General features: G+C 36.4%; 1 protein-coding gene across 1 annotated transcript in view; it reads right to left on the bottom strand.

Annotated features, from left to right (window-relative positions):
* Positions 1-26384, bottom strand: part of LRRC28 (leucine rich repeat containing 28) — a 47516-nt gene extending 21132 nt beyond the window's left edge. The window contains exons 1-4 of the mRNA XM_010078538.1: positions 26162-26384; positions 21613-21653; positions 18935-18972; positions 17918-18055 (exon numbers count right to left, since the gene is read on the bottom strand). Of these exons, the coding sequence (XP_010076840.1) occupies positions 17918-18055; positions 18935-18972; positions 21613-21653; positions 26162-26329 (385 nt within the window). The 5' untranslated portion in view covers positions 26330-26384. The remainder of the gene's footprint in view (positions 1-17917; positions 18056-18934; positions 18973-21612; positions 21654-26161) is intronic.
* Between the last annotated feature and the right edge of the window lie 559 nt (positions 26385-26943).

Genomic DNA, 26943 nt, shown 5'->3' with positions numbered 1-26943 from the left:
TGTACCTTGGTTAAAAAAAAATACTACGTTTTGGTTTGCTGTCATCATAAGCATTTAAAGTACTGGTAACATGGCAGAGAACCAAATTATCATACAGGGAGAAAGAACATTTAAACTTAAGCGATTGAAACGGAATGAAAAATAACAGAAAATAAGCATGATAAGAAGGTGCTGCAAGTCACGCCTCTGCCTGAAACAACAAGGGAAGAGAGGGTCTGGGTGTACATGTTCGCTAAGGGCCACTAGTGAAAATAAAGCAATTTCTATATATAGCCAGCATTCAGTAGGAGCAAGGAAGTATGTTAACATACCTTTGTACTGTAGGCAATAATGATGGTCTTGCTATTATACAAACATTTACATCTAACACCCTGCTACCAAAGGGTTCTACCATGGAGCTGATCCTCTCTCTTGCCTGCCATCCACTCTGGAATCCCAGCAGCATGTCGCTGCTCCAAGGCTGCAGCACTCTACTGAAAGCCTTTGCTACATACTATGCAGGAATGTTTTCCAGCTTGTGGTACCCAGAGGGACATAGTCTTAGGAATCCTTTCCGAATCAAGCGCTGTGATGACTGGGTGCAATTGTGAAGCACTAGACTTCATGCACCCCAGTGATCCCTCTCTGTCCTGGTGTCCTTCTTCAGGAAAGGAAAACTGCCAAGAATGGCTACCATACTTCACCCTTGAAACACTATTTTAATCAATTTCCTGAGTACAAGAGGCATTTTCCTATTAGACCTATAAAACCATGCAGCAGTGAGCAAAAGGTGTTTCAAGTCTTTCATACTTACAAAGCTTCTTACCTGTCCCATTACAAAAAGATGCAAGTACCTATATATGCCTGTGAACTTGAATTGTGCTACTATTATCAGTTTAAAACTGTATTGGACAGGAAATAAGTTTAAATCACTATAAGCTTGAGAGGAGACCTCCTTTAGATCTGCTCTGGGATGTCTCTACAGGACTTAAATGGATTTTAAGACGGTTAAAACAAATTAAATAGCCTATTATACATTACATTACATTTATTGTCCTACGATGCAGTTAAATCTTCACAGTCTATAAAAATTAAATTTTCTAGCAGAAATTGGCACTTATGATAGACCTGTGCCATCTTCAAATAAGGAAGTTTGGCCATAACTGAAAATTGGTATCATTAGATTTAAGGACAAAGAAAGGGGGATGCAAACTGCATCACATTTACATTTTGACACTGCTGTATGCAGATCTTTTACTGTACTGTTAGTAAGAGCCTGAAAAATGTTCTGTTTCTCAAGCCTAACAGATGTGAAGATGATTTTTTCCTTGTATTTTTCCCCATGTAGGCTAATATTCGCTCGACATTTTAATTAAAAAAAAAAAAAGAGGGACTGGAAGAGATGTTGTGATACTGCAGCAACTATTTTATGAACGGTTTCTGTCCAGAAGTTCTCTCCCTCTCTGGGTCACCCCTCTCCCTTGAGGTCATCTCATTCTCTCAGTCAGCTCTTGGTCTCTTGGATGCTTGGGGTCTTGTCTCTTTTTCCAGAGATTGCAGTTTAAGGACTCACTCTGCTCCGGGATCATTAGCTGAGAAAAGGTTAAGCCTTGGTCATCATGTGGTGAGCAGTTTCATCGTGTATCACTCATTTGAATATATGACTATTACTATTATTGCTATTACTTTCAATTTTATTGTAGTTTAGTTATTAAAATTGTTCTTATCTCAACCCATGCATCTCTTTTTCCTTCACCCATTTAATTGTCTCCCCCATCCCTGGGAGACAGGAGGGTGAGTGAGCAGCTGTGTGGTGTTTGCTCTTAGCCAGGGGGGGTTCAAACCACAACACCCATTTTTAAATATGCTGCATATGAGTTCAAACCCATAAAAATTCTATGGAAAAAAGCACCCCTAGCACAGCTAATTAGACTTGAATCTATTACTTTTAAAGCCATACTTATGGTTGCATTTCACACAAGTATCTTGTCTGGAAAGAAGTGGGGAAAAGACTTTTTGGGGCAGGACTGTCTTTGTGAATTAATAGAATCATGTAAGTAACACCCCTCAAACATGTTCCCAATTTTCAGTTTCACCTACTTCAGTCACAAACTATACTGACCCTTCTCCAAAACACTTAAGCAGCAGACAAAACCCAAACCTAAGTGAAAAATACATGCCTTACTGAACATACCCAAATAGAATCTTTTTTTTTTCAACCTTGCTAAATGTCACATGCAATTTAGTAGCAAACCCTATTTATTTTGTACCACCATTCACAAACAAAGGTAAGAAAAGTGGCTTTCTAAAGTCCAATCTTGCTAAACAGTAATTTTAGTTCAGCTAAAAGCAGCTGAAAACAGACATCAGGCATGAGGGTCTCATTAAGTCAAACTCCTCTAAAGGTCAGTGGTTCCTCATCTTTTACCACAATTTAACTTAAATTAACAGAAGTGGCAGCCTTCTGTATTTCATGGGTTCAAAGCTCTGAGCTTTCCTCAGCATCAGCACTGAAGCACCATAAAGAGAGCACAGATCGAGAGTGGTTATTAAGTTGTGCTCCATATTTCCTCTCAATGCAGGTTTGTAATTCCATTCTCTTCCATAATTTGATGGTCTCAATGAGACCAATTAGAACTAATCAGACGATAAAAATACCAGAAATTAACATACATGAGAAAAGTGGAAAAGGCAGGTGAAAGGGCAAGAGGGATAGGGTTTGAAAGAAAAAATTGTTTATGCACAAAGGTAACTCAAGGCCATGAAACTTTCGGGTTTGCTGTTTGTTTGGTTTGGTTTTGGTTTGTTTGTTTTAAGAAGACAACCTATCCTTTCATTTTGTTCTAGTGTACTCTGCCTAGTACTTTACTGCCCCACAGCAAGGTACTATTGCTACATAAATAGGTAATAGATGTGAAATTACTATATTAATATTATTCTATGGTTTTATTATATTATATTCCAAACTTTGGACAGAGGTACCAAAGTGAAGTGTGAAGAGACAGAATGGTACTTTGTCAAGTAAATTGCATGAAAAATTCTGCTGGCACCTTAGAGAAAAGTCTCTTATTTAGGAAGTGATGTATTTTTGCTGTTGTCTTTCCTTTGAGGAGCAGCTGTTTTCCTTTTTCTGGATGTTCCTAGGTGGTATGGACATAAACAAATGTGACATGAATAAAGCATAACACCTTTTATATTTCTTTTGTTTTGTTTATGTCTTACCACCTTTACTGCTACATATCATCTACAATTCACTGTGCACTCCTATCATGACATGGAAAGGGGTGGGTGGAAAGCCTTCTGGAAAAACGTTGTGCATAAAATAAAGAACTAATAATTTGAACTCAAGATGCCGGCCAGCTAGAGATGGCTACTTAACCACTTGGCTTTGATTAAGTAAAACAAACCAGTAATCACCCAAAACTAAAGCAAACAGAATGAGCATTCTAAAGAGAGATTAAGGATAGCTCAGGAAGCCAGAGACAGGGCCAGTCTTGGCTATAAATTCTAGGACAGCTTTTTCCTTTCTTCTTCTTCAAAGGATCTTCAGATCAACACAATGGACTGGTCTCTCTGACAAACACAGATTAGTACCTCCTAACCCACTACCACATGAGTGTCTAAATAATCCAAGCAAAGACCTATCTGTTGTGACTGTTGCTATCAACTGTTTCCAACCAACTGGAAACAGACACATCTTTCTTCCTTTTCTTGAGGTTAGTGGGATTCTTTTCTTTCTTCCTCTCCAACAAGTAACAAAATTAAAAAAAAAAAAGCAATAGGTCCAGGTCAGATTTTAATCTTTCATTGCAAAAGCATTACGCTATATCAAGCCAAGTTATGCTCTCTTACTACTGGGAGATACCAAAGAACCCCCTTCCCTGAAGGTAAACTGTCTCCATAACAAAAAAAAAGCAACTACAAATTTGAGTGGGATGAGGGAGAGGAAAAGAATCAAAGAAAAATCTTTCCTTTGGCAGCATACTTACAGCAGTGGAGCGACCATATTTGTTTTTCAAAGGAATGCTAATAGATGAGATTGTCTTAACTGAAGTCCTATGGAAACAAGAGTTCCTTCAGGCCACTGGAAGTTACTGCAAATTGCAACAATAATTTCAGGAGAGGGACTGGCTAAACACTCACAGGAAATAAACCTGCATCTTTCTCAAATGTAAACTACAGACTCAGATGACCTTTTCCAGCTGCAATAACAGGAGCTTCACTTGTTCCTCCTCACTTGCCCAGCCAGCACCTGTGTGGCCACCCAGCAGAACGGCTAATTCACCAGCTGAGAAGGGTAGGCAGGAGCTACCATAACGATGCAGCTACTACTGAGAAAATGGTATGGACCAACTAACAGTTCCGAAGATTCTCACCAAAAAAGAAGACATTTGACTTCAGAACACCACTAGCAGTGTCCTGATTTTCAAAACACTGAGAACAACCACAAGCCTTATCTTAATCAGTAGAAGATACTGCTGTTGAGTGTTTCAAATGAGCACAAAGTAGACAAGTAAGGCTTGCAATTACACTCCAAACCCCCTACTCTCATTCTAAACTGCATTCCTTTGGCTACACAACTAAGTCTTAGTCCATAAAGCTCTCAAACATTAAGTAATTACCAACCGGAGTACACTTGCGGTTGCTCAGTATCAAAGCCTTCCATAAGGAATGACAATTTAATGCAGATTTGGACAATGCTAAGTTAAACACTGGTCTTTATGTTAAATAGCACTGCAATAAAATTAAAATAACTGAAATACAGGTATCAAACTCTGTACATGTGACATGAACCATAGGAAAGCTAATCTCACATAAAACCTCCAGTTCTACACATTCTCTTTAAAGGCTTTTTCCATTTAGATTTAGTGTTAGTAAACGATGCATCTGATTTTGCCTCAATTTAGTTCATAGACTAGCTGAGTAAAAACGAGGATGTCAGTAATAAGCAGTATTTTAACTCTCTCACAATGTATGTATAAAAGAAAAATATATTTGGCCAGCAAGGTCAAAATGGAAATCAATACATTCTAAAATTCTTCTGTTGCAAAGCACTAACAATTTGTGTTTGTTCACTTTCAAAGACTGAATGACTTTGTTCTCCAAGCTTCCCCGAGCACTCCACTCCTACTAGTAAATTGCATTTGCTTAATGCCCAAGTAAAATCAACTACCCATTAATATAGCTAATCACTGTGCATAAGTTACAGTTTGGAAAGAAAAAAAAAACACAAGGGAACCAAAGAGACAAAAGTACATTCATAGATAACTTTACAAATAAAGGCTTAAGAGTTTAAGGAGAAAAAGTTAACTTTTAACATCCAACCCTAAAAACTACAAAAAATAAGCTTCAAGACCTGTTTTTACTGTCACAAATGTTAATTTGGTGCAACAAAAAAGAATCTCAATAGTTTTAAATGAGTAAGAGGCTTTGACATGAAAAATGAGTAGCAAATAATTTTAGCAGTTTAGCTAAAAGGTACTCTTCTTCCAAAAACTAAATAGCTGAATGGGCTCTATGAACTAACAACTACTGAATTTCACAAACAAGCCTGTAGCCTTTTGCTGTCATAGCAAATCCACAGTTTAACTTCTACCAACCTCGCTAGAGTGGTGAAGGATACAATGAACTGCAGTTTTCACCATTTACTTATTTTAAAACCATGTCGATAAAGGAGTAAGCACAGACATAATCCTCCTGAAAAGCTGATTTTGCTTGTATGGCTGACTTTGTCTTTGCTGAGGACGGTCCTGAAATAAGTCAGTGCAGCAAAACAAAGCTAGAGCCCTTTGCCAGTACAGTGTACTGAAATCAGCAATGCATTTCTAATGTAAATCCAGAATTTGCAAAGCAGTTACTGATACCATTTCCTTCTTCACACATTTACAAACTGATGAAAAACTTCAGAAAAAAAGAGAAACACAATTTAATATCTGTTCAAAGCCAAAGTTTCTTGAAAGCTTGACTAAACGCTCTTGAACAGATTGTCTACATTAAAGAAGTTTTCATCCTACAGAAACACAAACACCATTTGTATATGAAACACATCTTTCTCAGCATACATCCAACTCTCCTTCTTGGAGGTTTAGTCTCAGCCTTATCAATATGCATCTGTCTTCACCCATGTGAACAGCTATTGGCAAACATTTATGAGGCCCTGAGCATCTTAAAACCCCCTTTAAGTTCAGTTTTGCTTTTGGGTAACAGTTCTAAAAAGAAAGACTTTTACGAGTACTTTAAAGAGCATCTGTTCTGGAGTTTCAAAAGTGAACTTCATATATATCACATGTGCCTTGAGCCAGGCAATCAGTAAAGTCAGATCTTTACTATCAGAATCATCAGCAGAAGAATTCAGTGCTGACAGATGAGTTACAAACCAACTTCTTCTGAAATTCCTTTACTTAGGAAGCTAGTCTGATATTAGGCACTATACGATCACTCAAGTTCAGTTTAGTTTCTCGGAATATGTTAACTCTCAGTAATAAGTGACGACTTTTTATAAGAACCGTCCAAGGAAGAGACTTTACTAGGAGTCCCATATTCTTCTCATAAAGTAAAGACAGGCTAATACATGCGTTGCGCAAGAAGGAGAATCTGCCTCATGACAGCCCCAAGCTATGTTGCTCAGAACGTGAGTTTTGCCAGCCGTAACATGGAAAACCCCTTGTATCAAATTCCAAGGAAGCAGCTTTGCTCTGCTCTCAGTAAAGGATTCAGCATGTTGAGGGAAGACGTTCCAAAAGGAAGGGAATGACACCTTGAAAAAAGTTACAGTAACTTATACAAATTTTATTTTGATCTAGTTTTTTCTTATGTACGAATAAAGTTGAAAAATCCTACACATTCCTTTTGTTTTTTTTAAGTACAAAATGAAACAAAAAAACCCTGCAATATCTTAACATAGATCCAAGCATTCTATCATAATAAACACAACAGTGATTACATTCACTTTCAACAGTACTCTGAAGAAAGTTGTACAGCAAATCAGCCAGACAAGCAATGAAGCATCATCACACCTTCTCAGTTACAAAGATCATCAGAGATGCCACCAATAATTTGGGGGTCAGGAGGGGATTTGCCAGAGCTATGAATGGGGTAATGATCTGTAGAGCTTTAGAGCCTATGCAGGTAATACATAAAATAAAAGCAACTAGGAATGTCAGTTTTTATAGTCTTTATGGCATTTCAGATACATTTATATAACTAATACCTTCAAACACTCAGAGCAAGACATACCTACAGCATTAAATTCCTGGTAGTCTGCTTTTCTGTATCGTAGATTCAGCTCCATGGCAGTTAAGACTGACAAAAAGAAACAAAAGACCCTCCACTTCTTCCTCTCCTCTGCTATGCAGTAAACTGACATAAAAAAACACCACAAATGGAATAATTACTGAATTCAAACACAACTGTGGCCAGTTCCAGAGTTTTCTTCTTCTGTGGTATATAACTGTGTCACAATGAGTCCTCTCTACAAATCTCAAACTCAAGTTTTGAAACAATCAAAACATAAGAACCAAATAATTCTATTTGACCTTCATTATTTAGGTCTGTGTGCCAGGTCTAATCAGTTCTCACAAGCACATTCCACTTTTTAAAAACAGACTGTAGAAATAAATTTTTCAAACGAAGAGGAACAGAATGCATTGTTTTGATGCTACAGCCTGAAGCCCTTTATCTGAGTTTTATCAAAGTATACTCTATCACTGATCAAAGCAGCAATGACAACTTAATGTTCTTTAAAGTTGTATATTGCTGCATAAACTTCCCACTTTCCTCTTGTGGCCTCTGGCTCAGCATGTCATTGGGAGTATATTCAAAGGTCAAGAGACTTTCTTGCAGAAGCCCTCTCTTCCCAAGTGGCAGCTCTAACGATTGCAGGAGTGGAGAATAGAGCAGGGTAGATTAATTCCATCATGGCTCTGCTCTCATATACCCTAGAAAATTCAGGTTGTCATTTCTTTTGTCAGATGTTTGAAAGACTACTTTGTAGGTTACTGTATGAACTATTCGTCTGCGGTAGCAGCATTTCCCTGTTACCCTATTACTGATTTCATTATCATCTGAAGACCTCTTCTCACTCTAGTATTGAAATCAATATTTCAGTTGAAAATCCTTTCAAATATTAATTTTGCATATGCCATGTGACTGGCTGACTTTTTAAAGCAAAGTCTGGAAGTTACTTAGACAGGCAAGACTTTTTAAAAATTTGTATTTTAACAATTTACTGAGAAATCTCAAATTGAGTTTACTAGAAAAATATTATGCAATTTTGCATTTAATGAACTGTGTTGAAATGAGTTGTACTTAAGACTCCTTATTTAATAAAAAGGCATGAAAACACGCAACAAAAGGTAGGGTAGAAGCATGGTAGTTAAGATCTCAAACATCTCCATAAAGTTTTAAGCTTCAGATGAATGCTTGTCACAATTACTTAAGCACTCTAAACGCCTTCTAAATTCCTGCCTACCCCCCACAGACAGGAGAAAAACCCCTGGAGAAACAAGGCTTACAGTGACTTGAGAAATCAACGACTGCTGAACAGAAGCATGAGCCAGGATTCAAGAAGCAGTACCAAATCTCTTAACAACAGAGAATCCAGTTGAATCTGCTCCCCATACTCTCAGGAATAAGCAAATCGTCCAAGCACCTCAACATTAGAAGCAGCACTCAAACTCCTTTATCTTGGCACAACTCCTTTATCTCCTACCTAAAAGCCCTTGAGGGGGATGGCTACTAGGGAGAAAGCCCATGGCCCAGAGCTTAGAAAGCATACGTGTTCCTGCAAAGATTTTGATTTTCAGAAATGGAGTACTGCAAAGCCAAAAGCACAACAGGCTTGAGAGCACCACTGGTAATAATTAGGTTGGTTCTTCTCTCCTCCGTCCGGACTTTACCTACGCCTCACTAGGTTTCTTACAAACTGCTTTTCAGAGAAGAAAAGGAACAGCAAAGAAAAAAAGTATGGGGCCAGATTCTGTAAATTTGATGCATGGTAACTTCGATAAGGATGTCACATGGAGCAGCAGGGAACAAATGGCAACATTGGTCTATTCTCAGAAACTAGTTTCCAAGCACTGAAAACATGGGTTACCTGGGATTTTGATGCTTCAGAGGAAATAAAAAATGAAAATAAAAAAATTGGGCAACAGTAGGTCACAGGCAGCCTTGCACTGACCCTCTAAAATCATGTTCATTCTACAATATAATAATAAAGTATTTGAGTGATTAGAACTCACATGGTGTCATTCTGAGAGATGTCTCTTTCCAGATATGCTATGCCACCATAACTTTCACTAAGATTCTGTTACCAGTAAGAATTATCACATAAAAAGGGAACCTTTAAAGGTTAATCTCTGCCCAGACGAAGAATTCAAATGAAATTAGTAAAACACTCATGGACAGCACCCTTCAAACACTCTTGGATCACATGAGCACACTCTTCACGTTCTAAAGACAGTCAAACCTGAACCAGGCAAAGATTTTCCAAATTAAAGCATCACCAAAACCAAAGTAGGGACCTAAGAAAAAGCATGATTGAACCAAAATCATTTTGATCTTGCTAAAATATGTGAAAAAGAAGAACAAAAATCAAAATCCAAGTTAAGTTACAATTCTGAGCGACTTAATATTGTAAAACTAGTATTAGCAAACTCAAATACTTGGTCATTAGGCTTTTGCTTCAGTAGGACTTCATCCTTCAATCTATTGACATGAAACCTCAATGCCAGTTTCAATTTATCCCTGATCACTTTTCCAGATATGTAACGACCAGAGAAGTTGTTTTAAGATCTACGTTTTATAAAATTGCAGGTACCTGGAAACATGATGCACTGACCCATATCACAATTTCTTTTTTTAACTAAAAACATGCTTATTAAAATAGCTTAACTTCCAAATATCTTTTCCAGTGATTGCACTAAATCACAATAGCAAATTTTCAGATGGAATTTTCTAGTCCAATAAGCCTAGTACACAAACCAATATTTGAATACGTAATTTAAATGTTACAATGAAAGACTTTGATGGCTTCTTCCAACTGTTTCCTATTAGTCTTCAGATTACTGAATTACAACACATACATACTTAGTACATGCATTTTTGAGAACCTGCTGTGCAACACCATGAGGAATACCGCAGGCCATTGTTGAAAGAGATAGTTTTGTTGGCTTTTTTGTTTCTTAACGTCATTTCTGCTACAGTTACGGGAAATATTTCAGTTCCAGTACACCCAATAGAAGCCTATCTGGAAAAAGTGTTGAAACAAAAGCATACATTCGAACAACACTCTAAGCTTAAAACATAGCGCTAGAATTTTTCTGACTATATGTTTATACTACTGGTTTTGCCACCAGCCTCTACTGACATTATGAACCTTCCATGGTACACCAAAAAAATGTTGTAGGATACTAAAAAAGAGGCTCTTAAGAGCCCCTCAACAGGGGAAGAAGTGGAAAAAAATAACTGTAAGAAGGGGCAAGCAGAAAATAGGGAATAGTGAGCAGCTCTGTATACACAGATGACTCATTCTCACACTGTATACAGGTGAGGTTACACAGGAAATCTTCAGTTAATGAAAATTTCCATCAATTTAATGATTTTTTTTTTTTTAATTCTCTGTCTTTACTTCCCTCCCCATAAATTTAAAGCACTCAGGAGAACTAGTAGTCCTCCTGAGAATTTAACTCAAACCAAATGTTTGGGCAAGGTAGGCTCCATATAAAAAACCTCACACAACCAACATCCTTTAATTAAATAGGTACCACTGTGTTTGGACATGTATGAAAGCTAATCTGTAAGGAAAAGTACTTGTGCAATATACTACCCTGTGCTTTGGTCACCTCTATTTAGGTCACCAAACCCAAGGACAGTCAGTAACTATCTATGTTGCCATTTTGTTCCTAACTCTCAGAGATGACCCTCTGCTAGACTTGCCTAGGACAAATGTTCTTATGAAACATTTCAGTCCTCACAGGCTGTCAGGACAGGGCCCCATTAGAGTTTACCCAAGATCAAAACATGCAAAAATCTTTCCTCCTAGAAATCCAAAGAATATCTTAAAGATCCTATCAGGTATTTTTATTGTGCTTCTACATATTAATACAGCATAATTACTGAAGCCTTACTAATACTGATGTGAAAAAACCAATACAGTAACAGGGAAGTGTGGGTAAGTTTTGCATTGATTTAGATGAAAAAAAAATATTTGTTGTTGAACATAAGAGCTAATGTAAACCTTAGTACACTGACTCTCGGCTTTATACAGTGAACTGAATCTAGAAATGAATTCTTAAACAGAACACATATTCTACAGATCTGTGCAAAGAAAAACTTTTTAATAATTAGACATCGACCTACTTCAAGGTACATATTATGATAGTAATTAAAAGAGATTTTTATTTAGGAGTCCATGCTCCTTTAAATAGTCACACACTTACAGAGTGCAAAGCTCATGTAACCTAATCTATGTTTTCCTCAAATCCCCACAAGTCCATTTACTTAAAAACACCACACTCCTGGATGGGTGCCTGGCGTACCAAACCTGTCCCGTCGTGCATATTTTTATACTTGTTACTAAATTAGGAAAGCAGAGTGGACTAAGGTTATGCCACCTCTGAAAAAAGAACAGGGTCTGCATCAGTTTGTGCCTTTGCTTTTAAAGTCACAATCATTACAAAAAAATCTGAACTTTAAGTATCAAAGTGATCTACCCTAATCAGAGACAGTAATAAAAGCAGAAGGGAAATACAGGGGGTGGAAAAAAAAGTTTATTCCCCCTCATTTTGAAGGCTCTAAATCAAAATATGGAAAACAAGTTCAAAAAAATTAGGTAGGACTACATATTTAATGCCAGGGTCTAGAATAAGAATAGAATTATTGGCATGCTGTGCCCATGATCACTGGAAACCTACTGTGAAAAGGAGGTTAAGAAATCAGTTGGTTTTATATACCTTTAATTAAGATTTACTGAAACACCTTATATTGAGCTCTATTCAGAATTACTAAGTTGGGTATTCAAGAAGTCTTTACCAGTGAAATACTGGTATGAATAGTAAATAAAGATATTGTACTTAATAGCAACTTAAACAGGGAGATAAATGAATATGCAGTTTTCATGTCTCAAAGTTTCTCTTGCCCTCAATTAGCAAATTCCTAAGCAAAACAGACTTAGCAATAATCAGTCACCATTCCAAGGGTTACTTTATAAATAGACAAAGTAGTAATCAAAAGTTAGTTTGATTCATAATTTTAATAACAATTGAACCCTTCTTGTCATTACCACTCAAGCTACCTAGGCCAGGGAAAATAATCTAGTATTTATCCGTGAGTTACATTTTTCAAAATACATGTTCAGGAACTCTTCCAGCCTTCTGCAAGGACAAGCTATTTCAGTTACAAAACCTCACTGCTTTTACCACCATTGATTTCCCATTAACTTAGAGGGTTATTAATTATAGAGAGATAATTATTAATTTCCTAATAACGGGTGGAAAGACTCAATCCTCCCCAATATTAAATATGATCAACCTCAAAAAGGTGTGGTCTCAACAAATGGAATGGGAACACCCAAGTTCTATTTCTGGCTAACACTGACTCCTGCTGTGGCCTGGAGCAAATCCCTTCTGTTAAAAACACTTTTTTCCATTCTGTAAAATGAGGATAACACTCCCTTATCAGCTTCACAAGATCTTTCTCAAATGCTTTGAAGATGAAGTTTTATAAGCCTACAAATGTATTTTAATGAGGCTTAAACTGACTATATTTCTAAAACAATTTGCCTTGAAAAGGAAAAGGATTTGAACAGAAATGCAATGAAGAGTATATGTGCTACTAACCTCCCCTAAATATTGTTGCAGTTTGCACTTTATAAACACCAAAGGTAGATGAAAACATTTTCCTCTCGATTCTACCTAAACGAAGTAAAATGGCAACAAGTGGATGCAACAGAAATGTCAGTTTGAAATGGAAGCCACACATTTCCTTATACAGGGAAGAAAGGGCATCTGCTAAACCTGCCTTTGACTCTTGAACAGATCTGTGTCCCCTTTATGGACACTTTATGGATCAAAGAAAGAGCATCGCACAGTTTACATGAAGTTCGGTATTATTTGATTGCATTTTTTTTTTTGCTTGATCAATGCGCTCAACTCTTGGTTCTTAAAGTTCCCTGACAACAAACACAAAGGAAAACTTGATCTAGCCCATGCAAAGACAACTACTGATATTTTTTTTTTCCCTTCTTAAAAGGAACTTTGCCAAATTATGGGCTGGGATCATAAACCATACCCTATTCTTTGTTTAATTACTTAGCTTTTGCTCTTGACTTGGCAAAACATTAAGCTTTTCATTTTAGTAAATCTATAATTAACTCCAACATGTGCTAAGTAAACATAACCTCATTTTTAATTAAATCTTAGAACAAGATGCTACAACTTGCCATTTCTAAGGAGAAGTATTTCTCAAGTAACATGCAATAAAGAAATTTAATCCTTGTCAACTATGAAACTCGCATCCAACTTTGAGTATAACCCACCCTCTTTAATGTCATCTGTTGTCCAAACACGCATTCACTAACTACAAAATCAAAATATAAACCTGAAGAGCCACCACATCACATTAAAAGTTTCCAAGGCTAAACTCAAATTAAATCTAAATGGTAACACAGCAAAACTGAGATATAACCTTGGCTTTGGGACTCCTGAACAATAATTTTTTCAGTACATCTCACTGGATTTTTTTTGCAAAAGAATAAAAGAAGTTGAAATATCATATGCATAATAAACATCAGAAACAAAGGGGAACTTTCTAATTAGTCATTCATAAGAGAATATTCAGAAAATTTATTTCTGACACATTCATATCAGACTAACTCTACAATTCTAAATTAAAGTGAGACAAAGATATCTTTCTAAATATAAATGCATAAGTGCATAGAGATGAATTTCTAAAAAAAATTAAGCTACTATGAAAACGTAATGTCAACTCTAAGTCAAGCTATACATGAACTAAATCTATAATATGAAATAAACATCTTTTGTCTATGCTGCAACTAAGATTTTTTTCAAATAAAATCTCTGGCCTTACATATTTCCAAACAGCCCTCAAGAATTTAGATTATTTAAGAGCTACAGTTAAATAGCAGAAAACATCACAAAACTTTTCTTCATGTTCATGAATCACATATACCAGAGCCAAATAAAGGAACCAAGGAATTGTTAAAGGCAAAAGCTACAATATTTACAGTTTGCAGAACAAAAAAGAATTTGTGCATTTCAATGAAAAAAAAAGCTCAAGATAACTTTACAATATGAAATCTCATCTTCTTACTTCTCTGCAACTCTTTTAATCAGCTCTCCTCTCAATGACAGAGTCTCTCAGTTAGTGATTTTGATTACCACAGAATCTAGATACTGATTACTCTGCATTAGGCAGAAGCTGGTCCACTTATTAACCTTATGCAAAGTATATTCAAAACATGACTTCAAGAGAACTTAAAGCATTTTCTTCCAAACATTTGATATTATATTTCAATTTCAACATGCTTATTCTGGACAAATTTTTCCCTTTGCCTCTCATCAAGTTCAGCCTAGTCATCTTTCAACAATTCTCACAACACTTTAATGCTCCATAATGGAAGCCCCATTGTTTCAGCGGCAGTGCACAATCAAACAAGGTGCCCGAGGCCAAAGTACAAGGTCTTATCCACGGGTGACACTGATTCGGTAGTGTTTGCCAAGGACAAAGGTAGGATTATGATTTACACTACAAGAGTGCCACAGCATAGAAAGTGTTTTCTGACTTCCAAGGAACACAGTTTCCATGCTTCACTTAATGCCCTTTTCCCCCCTCATCAGTAAACTAAGGATTATGTATTCATGCTGTCTGCATGTATTTTCATCATTCTCCCCCACCTCCTCCCTCAAAGTAGCTTTTTAAAACCAGTTGGTCAATCAGGACCAAACCTGAGAGAACAAGACAGGTCTTTGCTATTAAATTCTCACAAGTTTTATGAAAACAGATACTTAGAGGCTAAAATGTTGCCTATCACTTTGAAGGTAAACTACAGCAGAGGCTCAGCCTTTATTAGAGTCTGAAGAACATCTACAATCAGATTGAAGACATAAATCTTTATAGGGCTTTATTGTGCATAATATTTCAATTGTTTTAAAATTAGAATTATGCTAGATTTCTGCAAGGCAAATTTTAAATACTAAAAATGAACGTCAAGGGCACAATTGTGGAACTGAAACATTAAAAACAGATAATGAATCAACATATGCTATTAATTGCATTGTTTCTCTCAGTTCTTAATCACAATTAAGGAAGACACAACAGAGAATCATTCTCAAAATTCAAAACACAATTTAAAAAAGTGCCTGAACACCCACAAACATTTACCATCCAACTGTTCTGCAGTTATAATGAAGAGATTTTTTAGCAAGTGATTAAGGACATTACTAAGAGTATTCACCCAGATACCCATGCAGTTTCAACACAACCTGAGGCTATTTATAACACCAGACACTGGGAAGGGAGAGACAAGAGAAATGACAGGGCAACAACTCTAAAGTAAGCTTTTTATGTGATGACATCATTATGCTGCACGTTGGACTATCTGGTTACACAAGGGGAATACTGATCAGCCTTTCCTAACTGGATCCTCTGCTGTGATAAACAATTCACTACCATTTGGGGGATATGTGCAGGACTAAATCTGGAAGAAAATTATGGTCACGAGTTTTGAAAGGTTACTTCTGTAAGTGATTATCACCTATACCTGAAAGCCAGTTTTTAATACTGATCTTTAAATTCTGCACAAGCTGCACTAGTAGGAGCTAAATTATATCTTAAATGGCTACTTATTATGAATTAAGAGCAATTAAGAGTTGTCCTTCCCTAACAATGCATTGCAATGCTGTGTCAACAGTAAAGAAAGTGGTTAACATACAGTAAAATCATGTACTCCTGTGAAATCACATCTCATCCTAGTTAACGTTATTAATTTTACTAGCTTTCCTGACAGAACACTATTTAACACTATGATGAAGATTCATGCTATCGATATAATTGAGGATAAAACAATTCATCAAAACTTAACTATTTTGCTCTATATTTTTAATTGTTGAACACAAACGTTATTTTCAAACTCAAATACTTTGTTATAAAGTCATACTCAAAATCTTCAGAATTTTACAAAGGAAAACTACGAAAACATGCTTGGAAGCCCTCTTCAGGAAGTGTTATGTTTAGGAACCACTCAGTGCAGTAGATTAACTCTCTAGTGGGCAAACTCTCCAGTGTAAGTAAAAGACTAATCTTGCTCAGACTGATAACACTCAAGCTGTATGACATCCACTCATGTTGATAGTGACAGCATCTGAACAGACAGGATTAGTAACGATAGCAGTAATGGCATGTGTATAAACCGATGGTACATAACCAGAAAAAAAAAAAAGAGACCAGACACCACTGGATTCTCCAATTCAAAAGTAGGCAACAGTAACATTATTTCTAAGCACACAAAACTAAACGCACTTAGGGACAACGCTCAGTACCTAATTTTGTAAACTTCAGGAGAAATGAAATGCAGCATGCCTATGCAGCTGATACCAGTTCCTAATCAAATGTGGTAGACTCAAAATCAACTCTTCAGTAATGTAAATCATCCTTTTGAAAGTCTTTTACGGAACCTTTTTAAGTTTGTGTGTGAAGTCCTGCAGAAAATGTGTCACTTTTTCTTTGAACAATTCTTTCTTTCATGGCACAGCACCACAAGGTAAATTATCTTTGAGGAACATAAAGCACACTCAAGTCACTCCTTTCTTTTGAATGTAGGACATCCAAAAATTGATGGAAATTTTATTGGCCTTGGGTCATAATGTTTAACAGGTTTATCTAATTTCATTCCAGAGCATTTACACTGCCATCTAGATTTTTTTCTTTCTAATCATAATCATCCATTGACTTGTTCTTATTAAACTTATTATGCCTAAAAAATGTACAAGGAAAGGACAGCTAGATTTCTGCACCCAAAATTTCAGAAAGCAATTGCAATATATTTCTTGAGAATAAGCAATGTGAATTTACAAACATATGAAGGTCACATTGACAGGTTAGTTAAAATTAGAGCCAAAAGCTAATCCTGTTAGATTAAGGTAGACCCATTCTTTGAAATGCTGGCCTTGGATTTCATCATCTCTGCAGTTCAGAAAAATACAAATACACCAGAGAAAGGTGAAAAAATAAAAAATATTTTAAAATAACCACCATCTTCTCTGCACAGATATGAGGGTGACAGAAGAAGAATAATCAGTTATGTCTGCTTATCAAAGAACTTAGAAAGCAAAAAAAAAAATCATTCAAAATCTGCCTATGGCCAACTTTTTCTGACTTTGTGTCACATTTACTTTGAATAAATTTTGCTTTTTTATTATAAACTAGCAAGACAAACATTTGTTATTTACTGTCACAATGAGGTAGAACTGCCACAGGCAAACCTACTAGACACGGGTCTTTTCAGAAAACACAAGAATGGGGCTGTTGGAGGAAAAGAAAGAAAGGAAGGATTGGAATCCTTTATATTCAGGAAAATTAGAAGAAACAATTTTATCATTATGACAGTTGTCGTTGTCATTTTGTGTCTTTTCAAGGAAGTTCACTATTTTCTTCATATAGTGGCAAAGACAGATATTTTTTTTCCCACTTCGGAAGCATTTTTCAGGACTTTTCTTTACCTTAAGTACATATAGTGCACGTATTGTACTAAACATACTCTGTAGTCCGAAAAAAGCCACAATGGCAATCACCGCCTAGTCTTTAAATGCAAGTTTTACCATGCTTCAACTGTAGGATCCAAATAAACCTAGAGCAGATGACTGTGTAATTAAGTTCAAATGGAATTTGTCATTGCTGTAATCCCTTGTGCATTTGTACTTACCCGCAGGTAAATATTTCAGCTGGTTGTTAGCCAAGCGAAGATGACGTAAAGATCTCAGGCGGCCAATCTCTGGACACACAATTTCGAGGGCATTATCACTTAGGTCCAGAAACTGCAGTTTAACGAGGGAGCCAATGGCTTGTGAGAGAACAGATTAAAACATGAATGTGACCCAACAGTAATGTTAAAATCTTAATAGGACTATGAGAGGATAAAAAACCACAGTACCTAACACCTATGTCTGAGCAGATTTTGACGTATTAAAGCCAGTCTCACAACTGAATGACATAGCTTGTGGAAATGCTTATCTAACAAACAGTTCTGCTGGCAGTGAGACAGGGAGGGGGAAAAAAAAGTCATGTACAGAATACTCCCATCTCTAGATTCTCCTCAGACGATTCTGAGCTGAAATAACTTTTTCCATTCCTTTGCTTTGGGTCTAGCCAATTTATATATTCAGAAAGAGTCTACAGTACTTTGCTGAAGTTGGGCACGTAACTCTACAATTAAGACAAGGAACAAAAACTCATACAAGCTCTTGATACTTTAAGTTTCAAATCTGTCATGATCTAAGCCGGCAGAGTATTCTGTGTGCTAACTGTCTGAAAGCAGAAGACACTCCAGATTTTTGTTTCTGTAGATGAGAGCCATTTAGCCTTTTCACCTTCTGCAATTATAACTGAAGCAAACAGCATCTAGATGGATTTGAGACTTCATTAAAAGAATTTAACATAGGACAACCAAGGATATTATCGACTAAGAGCTGAGCCATTTAGCCTTTTCACCTTCTGCAATTATAACTGAAGCAAACAGCATCTAGATGGATTTGAGACTTCATTAAAAGAATTTAACATAGTCGATAATATCCTTGGTTGTCCTAAGAGCTACACTGGTATATTTTGTATGAAAATCTTTAATGTTTTATGGGACAATAAAGGAAAAATAGACCTTTTCAAAGAAGAAAAAATGAATATTTTATGATTCCTGACACTTATTGTGAGCTGGTAGATTACTTACCTTCAGGTACAACAACTATGTTATTTGAATGAAGGTACCTGGGGGGAGGAGAAAAAAGCAGAGGACACCACCTGTTACCCTCAAGGACTTCTGCTACATAATCAGTTTGCAAAATATCCAATTTCAGACTGAAAGAGCACCCTCAAAGCCATTCCTCTCTATGGCCACAAAAGCTGTGGAAACTGTATAAACTGGCAACTAAGAGGTACTTAAGTTTCACTTAGACTATTCAATGATTAACAAAAATAAAAGAGAATAACATACAAGTATTTAAAACAAAACATTCACAATGGGCTGCAGTTTTGATAGTCATAAGAGAAAAACAAAAAGGAAAAAGAATGAAGCAGATAGAAAAACCAGAATGAACCATTATTTGATCACCAGGTTATTCCACACTAAATGCTGGGCAAGAAAAGAAAAAAGCCCAAACCTACACAAATTATACAATTATAAACATTTTTCCCTGCACATAAAACTCTTATACCTCTACTGAGTGAAGAAACAAGCACATGATCTACTCACTGCAAGTGGGTTTTTCAAATCTAGAGTACATTTTTCAAGAGAAAAAAATGAATCTCACACACGGTCATTTTGGTAGTTACTGAGGGTGGCCAGATCTCTCACTAAGAATATTCAGCACCCTCTGCTGGAGGCACTTCCAATACTGCTAGTGACATAAAAACTATTCTTAGATTTCACACATTTCAACCAACATTGCTGCAAATGAACAAATGAGTCTTGTAGAAAATAACTAACAATTTTCAAATACTATTGTCTAATTGGAAAGCAATACTGAGTATTCCATGTCTAATCGCTTAGGCACACATTGAAATCACAGGCACAGCATTTTTTTTTCCATTCTATTCAAACAGCATTTCCAACAATAGGTGACTGTTCTTTCGGGGAGATAAAGGCAGAACAAGAAAAAAAGACATGAACAATTCAACTGCATGGAGCATCTGAGCATCCTCTTTAAAAATTCAGATACTTAAAGTTTATTAAAAATGTAACAAACATAAGGATAGCAGATATCTTTATAGAATTCCTTATATACAAACCTCAGGGTGAGAATCCTCCTACTCACTTCAGCTGCAGGTTCTGAAAACACTTGTGAACTATTTCACTCAAGCTAAAAAAATGCGTATTATGAGGATCTACACCTAGTATCCCAGCATGAGGGACACAATATACAAAGAAACACAGACAATAGTGACATTTTTAAAAATATACCATTAAATTGCTAAGGATGTAACTTTCAGGAAAACTAAAATCAGTTAAGTCTGTCTTTCAATATTTAAAGCTACTGTAACAAATTATTCTTTAGTAAGTCTTTATTTTGTGGTCTCTTCTCTTATCAACAAAACATCTTACTGTCTGATCAAAAATTGACTTGTACTATTAGAGCTACCAAACCACAGGCCCACTCCAGTTCTCTCTAGACCACCAGAATGTGTGGGATAATGGTGGTACAACTAAGCTTGCTGAACCCCAAATAATTAGGTTTGACTAGTACAATTCAGTGTTTGTAAGAGATTATTTTAAGCCATAATTTATACAGGCTTTCCTAAAGACACCATCAGATAACACGGAGATTACTGATGCCCCATGGCAAATCATTAAATACTAAGTATACCAAATACAAAAATATTTACTTTACTGCTCCAGAACACAAACACACTCTCAAGACCCAGGCATGATGAGACAAGACTGTATCTTAAGCAAGTTGGAGACTGCAGTGCCCAACAAAACTTCAATTATACTGTGGACACATGTACCAGAAGGGTGTGGTTTCAAGGGCCAAATTAAGATGACAAGATCAGACAGCTGAATGCATTAGATTATTCAGATACACACCTCCTGTTTAGAGCTTTCCATTAAATAAACACTATCAATGGTCAGTTACTCAACTGCAAGTGAGCTAAATGAGTAATAAGGGGAAAAGAGCCTGTCCCTTCTAAGTCCCCCACCACCTATCCTACCATACAAGGAAATCATAACCTTACAAGAAGAAAAGGGGAGGGAAGAAAACATTGACTCAGAGGCTTACAGCTTAAAATTAATTGCCAAAATAATACACTTCATGTGACATCCATTCTTTGGACAAGATTGGATAAACTACTCTGCCTACAGCTATCATCATTAAGTAGTTACTTTTTCCTGCTCCTATTTGACTATCTCTGACTTGGTTCCAAAAAAACTTATAACTACAATCAGCAAGGCTGAGACCATAATACCCCTGGTAGCTGGGGTGGAAACGAGCAACCAGGGATGGGTGGAGGCAGTAACCTGTTACTCTGGCTCTTATCACAACCATCTGACCATTGCATTTGGAAGTTCCAGTGCTTTCTCAGGGTGACAACAGTCTACACAAGACGTGGGGGTAAGTATTTTTTCCCTTAGCAGTGTAGACATTATTACAACAGTTCTTGTTATACCATTAAACAAGAAATTATTTTTAAAAAATACTAACATGGGACTGAATAATTTGGATATACATTTCTTCATTTAGGAAAAATAAAGAAGGCAAAACCCCAACAGAAAATGACCATTTCTTGCCCTCCAAGAAAACCCTTCACACTTAACAGGTAGGCTATGTGCAAGCAATACATTCTAGAATAATTTACAGATAAGATGGATCAGCATAATAAAAATATATTAGAACTCCTACACAAACTCACAATTCCACGAGGTTTGGAAGCTTCTGTGCAAGGTTTTCTGGCTGAAAAAGAGTTAGAGATTTTTTAGGTTTCAAAGCAAAAAACAGACACACATATTGTGTACCCAACTCATTTTAATAACCATCCTAAAACATGTCAGCAGCTAGTCACAGAAAAATCAAGGAGCTGTATACAATACCCTATTTCCACATCCCTGCACGTTCTCCATCAGTGCAATCTGGGATATATCAAGGGTGAGCAATTCATTACTGAAAAAGAACTACAGCCTGGAAGTGACATTAATGTGTCCTCAACCAAATGGTAGTCAGACTTCTGAGGCTGCAAAGATGGATTACCAAATCCTTACTTTTGAAAATATATTAAAATAGTTGAGTTAGTTGAAGCCAAGAGACTGCTAAGAAGCTGCAGCCTTTACAGTCTTAAAGCAGAACAAGAACTATAAAAGAGGTCTAACCATAATGTATTTTGTTTTGTAATGCTGCTGAATTGGGACATGACCTACAAACTTTGTCTAGCTTAATCAATTACCACCAAGACAGAAGTGCTGAATCCATCAAACTAGATTTCCATGTTTACATATTAACATACATATCATTTTCTAACTGCTAAGTGATCCCTAGCTGCAATTCTGTTTCTTGATGGCATTTATAACCATGAACATACATCACAAAATCAGCTTCACAAGTTTCAGATGTCACGACGGTAATCATACTCAAAGTTATTCAAAGTTAAGACGGTCTTACTGCTTAAGAAATCTACTTTTAACACACACATGTTTTATTGAAAAAAGTTTTTACAATACACATATATGCAGAAACAAATTAATTTTAAAAGCAGCTTGGTCATACAGTCAATTTCCTGTTAAAAAAACCCTAGCAAATTTAACTGTTATGTAAGTTTAAGGTATAATATTATCTAAAATACTTTATGGTTATAAATGTATTATGAAGGAATACCCTAACCTAAAAAAGTAATGTCATAATATTCTTCTGTAGCAAACACGCCACATTCTAGATCGGAGTACAAAAACCAGTTTTTAAGTATGGAGCAACAAATGATGGCTCAATAAATGAATCCGTTGACGTCAAGACCCAAGGAACAGTCTATAACTAATCCATTGTTGCCACCTACTGGAAGGTTTGCTACAGCACATCCACCTTCTCGACGCAGGATTTTATTTGGTCAAAGACAAAAGCTTAAGCTGGAAAAACATGCAAATGCTGCAACCTGCTCAAGCACAAAATAAAAAAGAAGTTTTAATTTTAAAAATGAAGTGGGAATGGGGAAAAAAACCCCAGTCACTAACGTCCTACAGCCTTTGTTAGAATACGGAGCCTAACCTGCATCACAAAGTATTTTCACATTATACATGAAGGTTAGACTCTTATTCTTGCTGTAACTGCTTCATACCACACAAGACCTAAACCCAGGCCAGACACAATTTTACAGTTTAGAAAGTCTATAAGAAGATAAGCAGAATTGCTACTGAGTACCACAAAAACAATGGGTCTGAGACAAAGTCACTCAATACAACATCTGACAACGAAATGAAGATTAAAAAAAACTATTCATGATCCATGAATTGAGAGACAAAACTCAGCTGACATATAAACTCCAGTCTCTGCTGGTGACATGACAACAAACGATGATAAGTGAACCATCAATTCTGCCACCAGTTTAGGGAAGCCTGCCTCACCCTCACACCTACTAGATATTTTTCAAAAAGTGAACCTGCTGATCTATCCAAACAGGACAGCGTTCCATATTCTGAGTTAGTGAACTAACAACAGTTGTTCTTTGATATGGCTAGATCATGCTTCTGACAGTGCCATCAAGACAAACTCGTATTTCCTTTTAATAGATGGGAAAATTGGGTTACTGGAGGGCTAACATGATCAGTCACACATTAAATGAGGAGAATTTGGCTGCTGGCATACAGATGTGCTACGCAGCTTCTCGATCCATTCATTATGTCATAGTCCTCCATTTCCATCTTGACAATGAAGACAAAAATAAAATTATTCTTAGGAAAAGTATATGTAAATTCTGTTAGTGTAACTATTCCAGACATCTTCATAGCAGCCATCTGTCAAGGACTACAGTCATTTTAGAAAAGCAAAGAAGAACAAAGGCTGATTTAGTCAACTTCTTTCACAACTCTGAAAGAACGAATCAGTGGGACGAAAGTACCACTTTACTTTAAAAGAAATACAGTGCAGATGTAGTTTTGATTATTGCTAATAATCCATAGGCAATTTAAAGCATTTATTGATGAGCTAATGCTCAGCATCTGGCATAGAATCAAAGTAGCAGAAGGCTAAAGAGACATTAAAACCACTCTTCTCAGATAGGATCACCCCTCAAAAGAAATTGGTGTATTTTCTCTTTCAAAAAGTCTCAGTGAAAGGAATACAGCTTCCTTCAATAACCTATTTTCAACTATCCTCAGACGAGATTTCCTCCGCCCACGCCCCCCAATGTAAGTTACTAATTCTTTACTGAAATTGAGAGTATTGCTTGTCCTATCACCAAAAAAAAAAAAAAAAAAAAAAAGATTAAAATACTGCTTTGTAAAAATACCAGTGACTTCTGCTCTTCCCCATTCCTCCTCTATTTTTTTTTTCCTCTGTCTTCTCTTTTTGCAAGAGGACTTAACCTAAATCTCTCAACCTTCTCTTACAGGGCATGTTCTCTAAAAATGCCCTGTTGCTACTTTCTAGGTTCTTTACAGTTTACCCAGGTTGTCCATAAGCGTGAAACCCCAGACTCAATCTTTGCTCCAGCTTATGCTTTAACAGTATCCAATAATTCTTCCCTTCTGCTTTTAACGGAGATTGTGAAACTTTCTATGTTCCAAAAAGACACCTGCCTTTTTTGTAACACATTGCTAACTTGATCTATTTTGGTCCACTACAACTTCCAACATCTATTCTGCTGAACAGATGCTCAGTGAATTAGACCCAATTTTATTTGCTTAGTTCCCAGTATAGCGCTATGCACTTGGATGAGATTCTACCAAGTCATAGCATGAGCACCTTATCCTGATTGTTTTGAATCCTAATGCTCTACTTCACACTGTTTGCAAGTCATTTTGCCTAGGTGTGATCTACACCAAGTAGTGTTTCAGTTCTATTATCTCAGGCCTCAATTACAATATTAAAGAGTATTGGGAGAGAGCTGCCTCCCTCATTTGACACACCTGTTGACAGTAACCACAGGTAATTGCTCTTATGCAATCTCACACATCAGCTGGTAGTATTAACAGATATTGAGAGGAAAATGGAACTAATCTCTTACTTGTGGGACTTTGTTTTGGTTTCTATTTTATAATTGCTTTGAGAAAAACAAAACCAGGCTCCAACACATACATGCAGAAAACTTACTACTGTTTTATGTTTCGAGCAGCGCAAACTTCATGAGCCTTACACCACTAAACAATCACTGAATTTCACAAAGTGTCAAAGTATAACTGTTTACAGACTTCAGATAATTTTTAAAGCAGCTTTAATTTGTAACCATGAATCCTATTCTCCCATTAAATTAAGCAAAACACTTGCCCAAAAACAAAAAGCGCCAAAATAATTCTTTACAGTACATGTAAACTTAAGTGACTCATCCAACATGAAGAAAAGGCATAAAATCTTCAGAATGCTTTCAGCTTTAGGCCCACGAAGTGAAACCTTTACTAAGGAATTCTAATGCATCATTGTCAAGGCTTTAAACACTACTCAAACTGCAGTACTGGACTTTTTCTAGGAAGCACTGAAAAACATAATTTTGGTGACTTCTAAGTAGTCAGGCCCTCCAGCTCCTCTGCCCTGGCTATTTTTTTTACCCATCATATAATGGAAGAGTCTGAGGAAAAAAAAACAACAACAAAAAAAACCACCCACCCTTAATTACTTGGAGCAGCAGTAAGTTTTGACTCTACAGAGTCTTACCAGCTCAGAATGTCTCACACAGTTATTTAACTACCCCAGGGTTCAGTTCAGGGAAAAACAACAAAGCAAGCAAACACAACAGAAAATCCCACAATCCTGAAATTAACTGTTTGCTCCCTTATCAACAGTAGCCCACAGACACCAGTTTTCACAGGCACCTTAACAGCAACCTTTTAATTAGTCCCTGGGATCGATGATGCCTTTAAAATAAGGCACATGCCAAGGTAAAAGTTGTTTAGCCTAATGAAGGAATGTAGACTAGACTTGCATAGTATCACCTGCCAGGAGAAAGGCCCAACCACTGATGTGAGCAAAATTTATAGCAGTTAAAAAAAAAAAACCGCAAACAACAAACCTCACAAGAAAACCCCCAAGAGATCTTCAGAGAACTTTGAAAGGGTAACCATAAAATGTCATAAACTTTCATTTATTATACTCCACACTACCTACACAAGTTCAAACATAATACAACCAAATACTCATATTCCACAATGTATGAAATCACTCAGGATCAGATTTACTATAAGATTATTATTTTTTAAATTATCTTTCTTTTTCTGTTCCTAAACATACAGACAGTAAACATTACAATAAAGAGGTTATCGTACCAATGTGGTCAGGGAATTTTTTTTCATATAAAGTCTCTCCAAGTACTGCAGCCCCTCATCTTTCAGTAACTCCAAAGGAAAGTGATGGAGATTTCGGTAATTTAAGAACAAGTTCTTGTGCCTTTCCAGCTTTGCCTCAGAGATTGTTTTGCATAGTTCTGATGCCATGACTAATCCTGTTCCAAGCACCACATCTAGTGTATTGCATCTTCTGAAAGCAGACCCATTTCTAGGAGAGAAAAAGAGAAAATAAAAACCCATCATTATCAAGGTATATGCTATGCATTCTCCTGCAGAAAGAGTTAGTTATTACATATTCTCTGATAATTCATCTAAACACATTTGTTCCAGTTAATACATAAATAAAGTACCAGAACAACTACACCATAAGACATGTTAGAAGCAAGTCTGACTGTTTTCTGAATGAACTCTTAGCATGATTTCAGACCAGCAATAACAAGATATTAAGGTATACATAATGCTTTTTTTTTCAAACCATTTTCCTGGACTTTTCAGATAATTTTGTCAAAGCTGCCACCATAAGAAAAAAAAAATGAAACCTCTCTCTACTAGCCATTATTGATATCCTACATCCATCCTGTGAAGCGTGCTAAAAGAAGAATCCACAGATGAGAAAAAAACACAATTTATTAGAGGTCTTGTTATCGTCACATGACTAAAATGCCTTCATGTAGCTTTTAAGCCAGAATGACAAAAGGCAATGAATGTTTCTTAAGCTTTCCCATATAAAACGACCAGAAGAATTTATCAGTTGGAAGAGA

This window comes from Pterocles gutturalis, unplaced genomic scaffold, assembly GCF_000699245.1.
Source record: "Pterocles gutturalis isolate BGI_N339 unplaced genomic scaffold, ASM69924v1 scaffold5728, whole genome shotgun sequence".
NCBI lineage: Eukaryota > Metazoa > Chordata > Aves > Pterocliformes > Pteroclidae > Pterocles > Pterocles gutturalis.
This window is presented reverse-complemented; position numbering and strand designations above follow the sequence as displayed.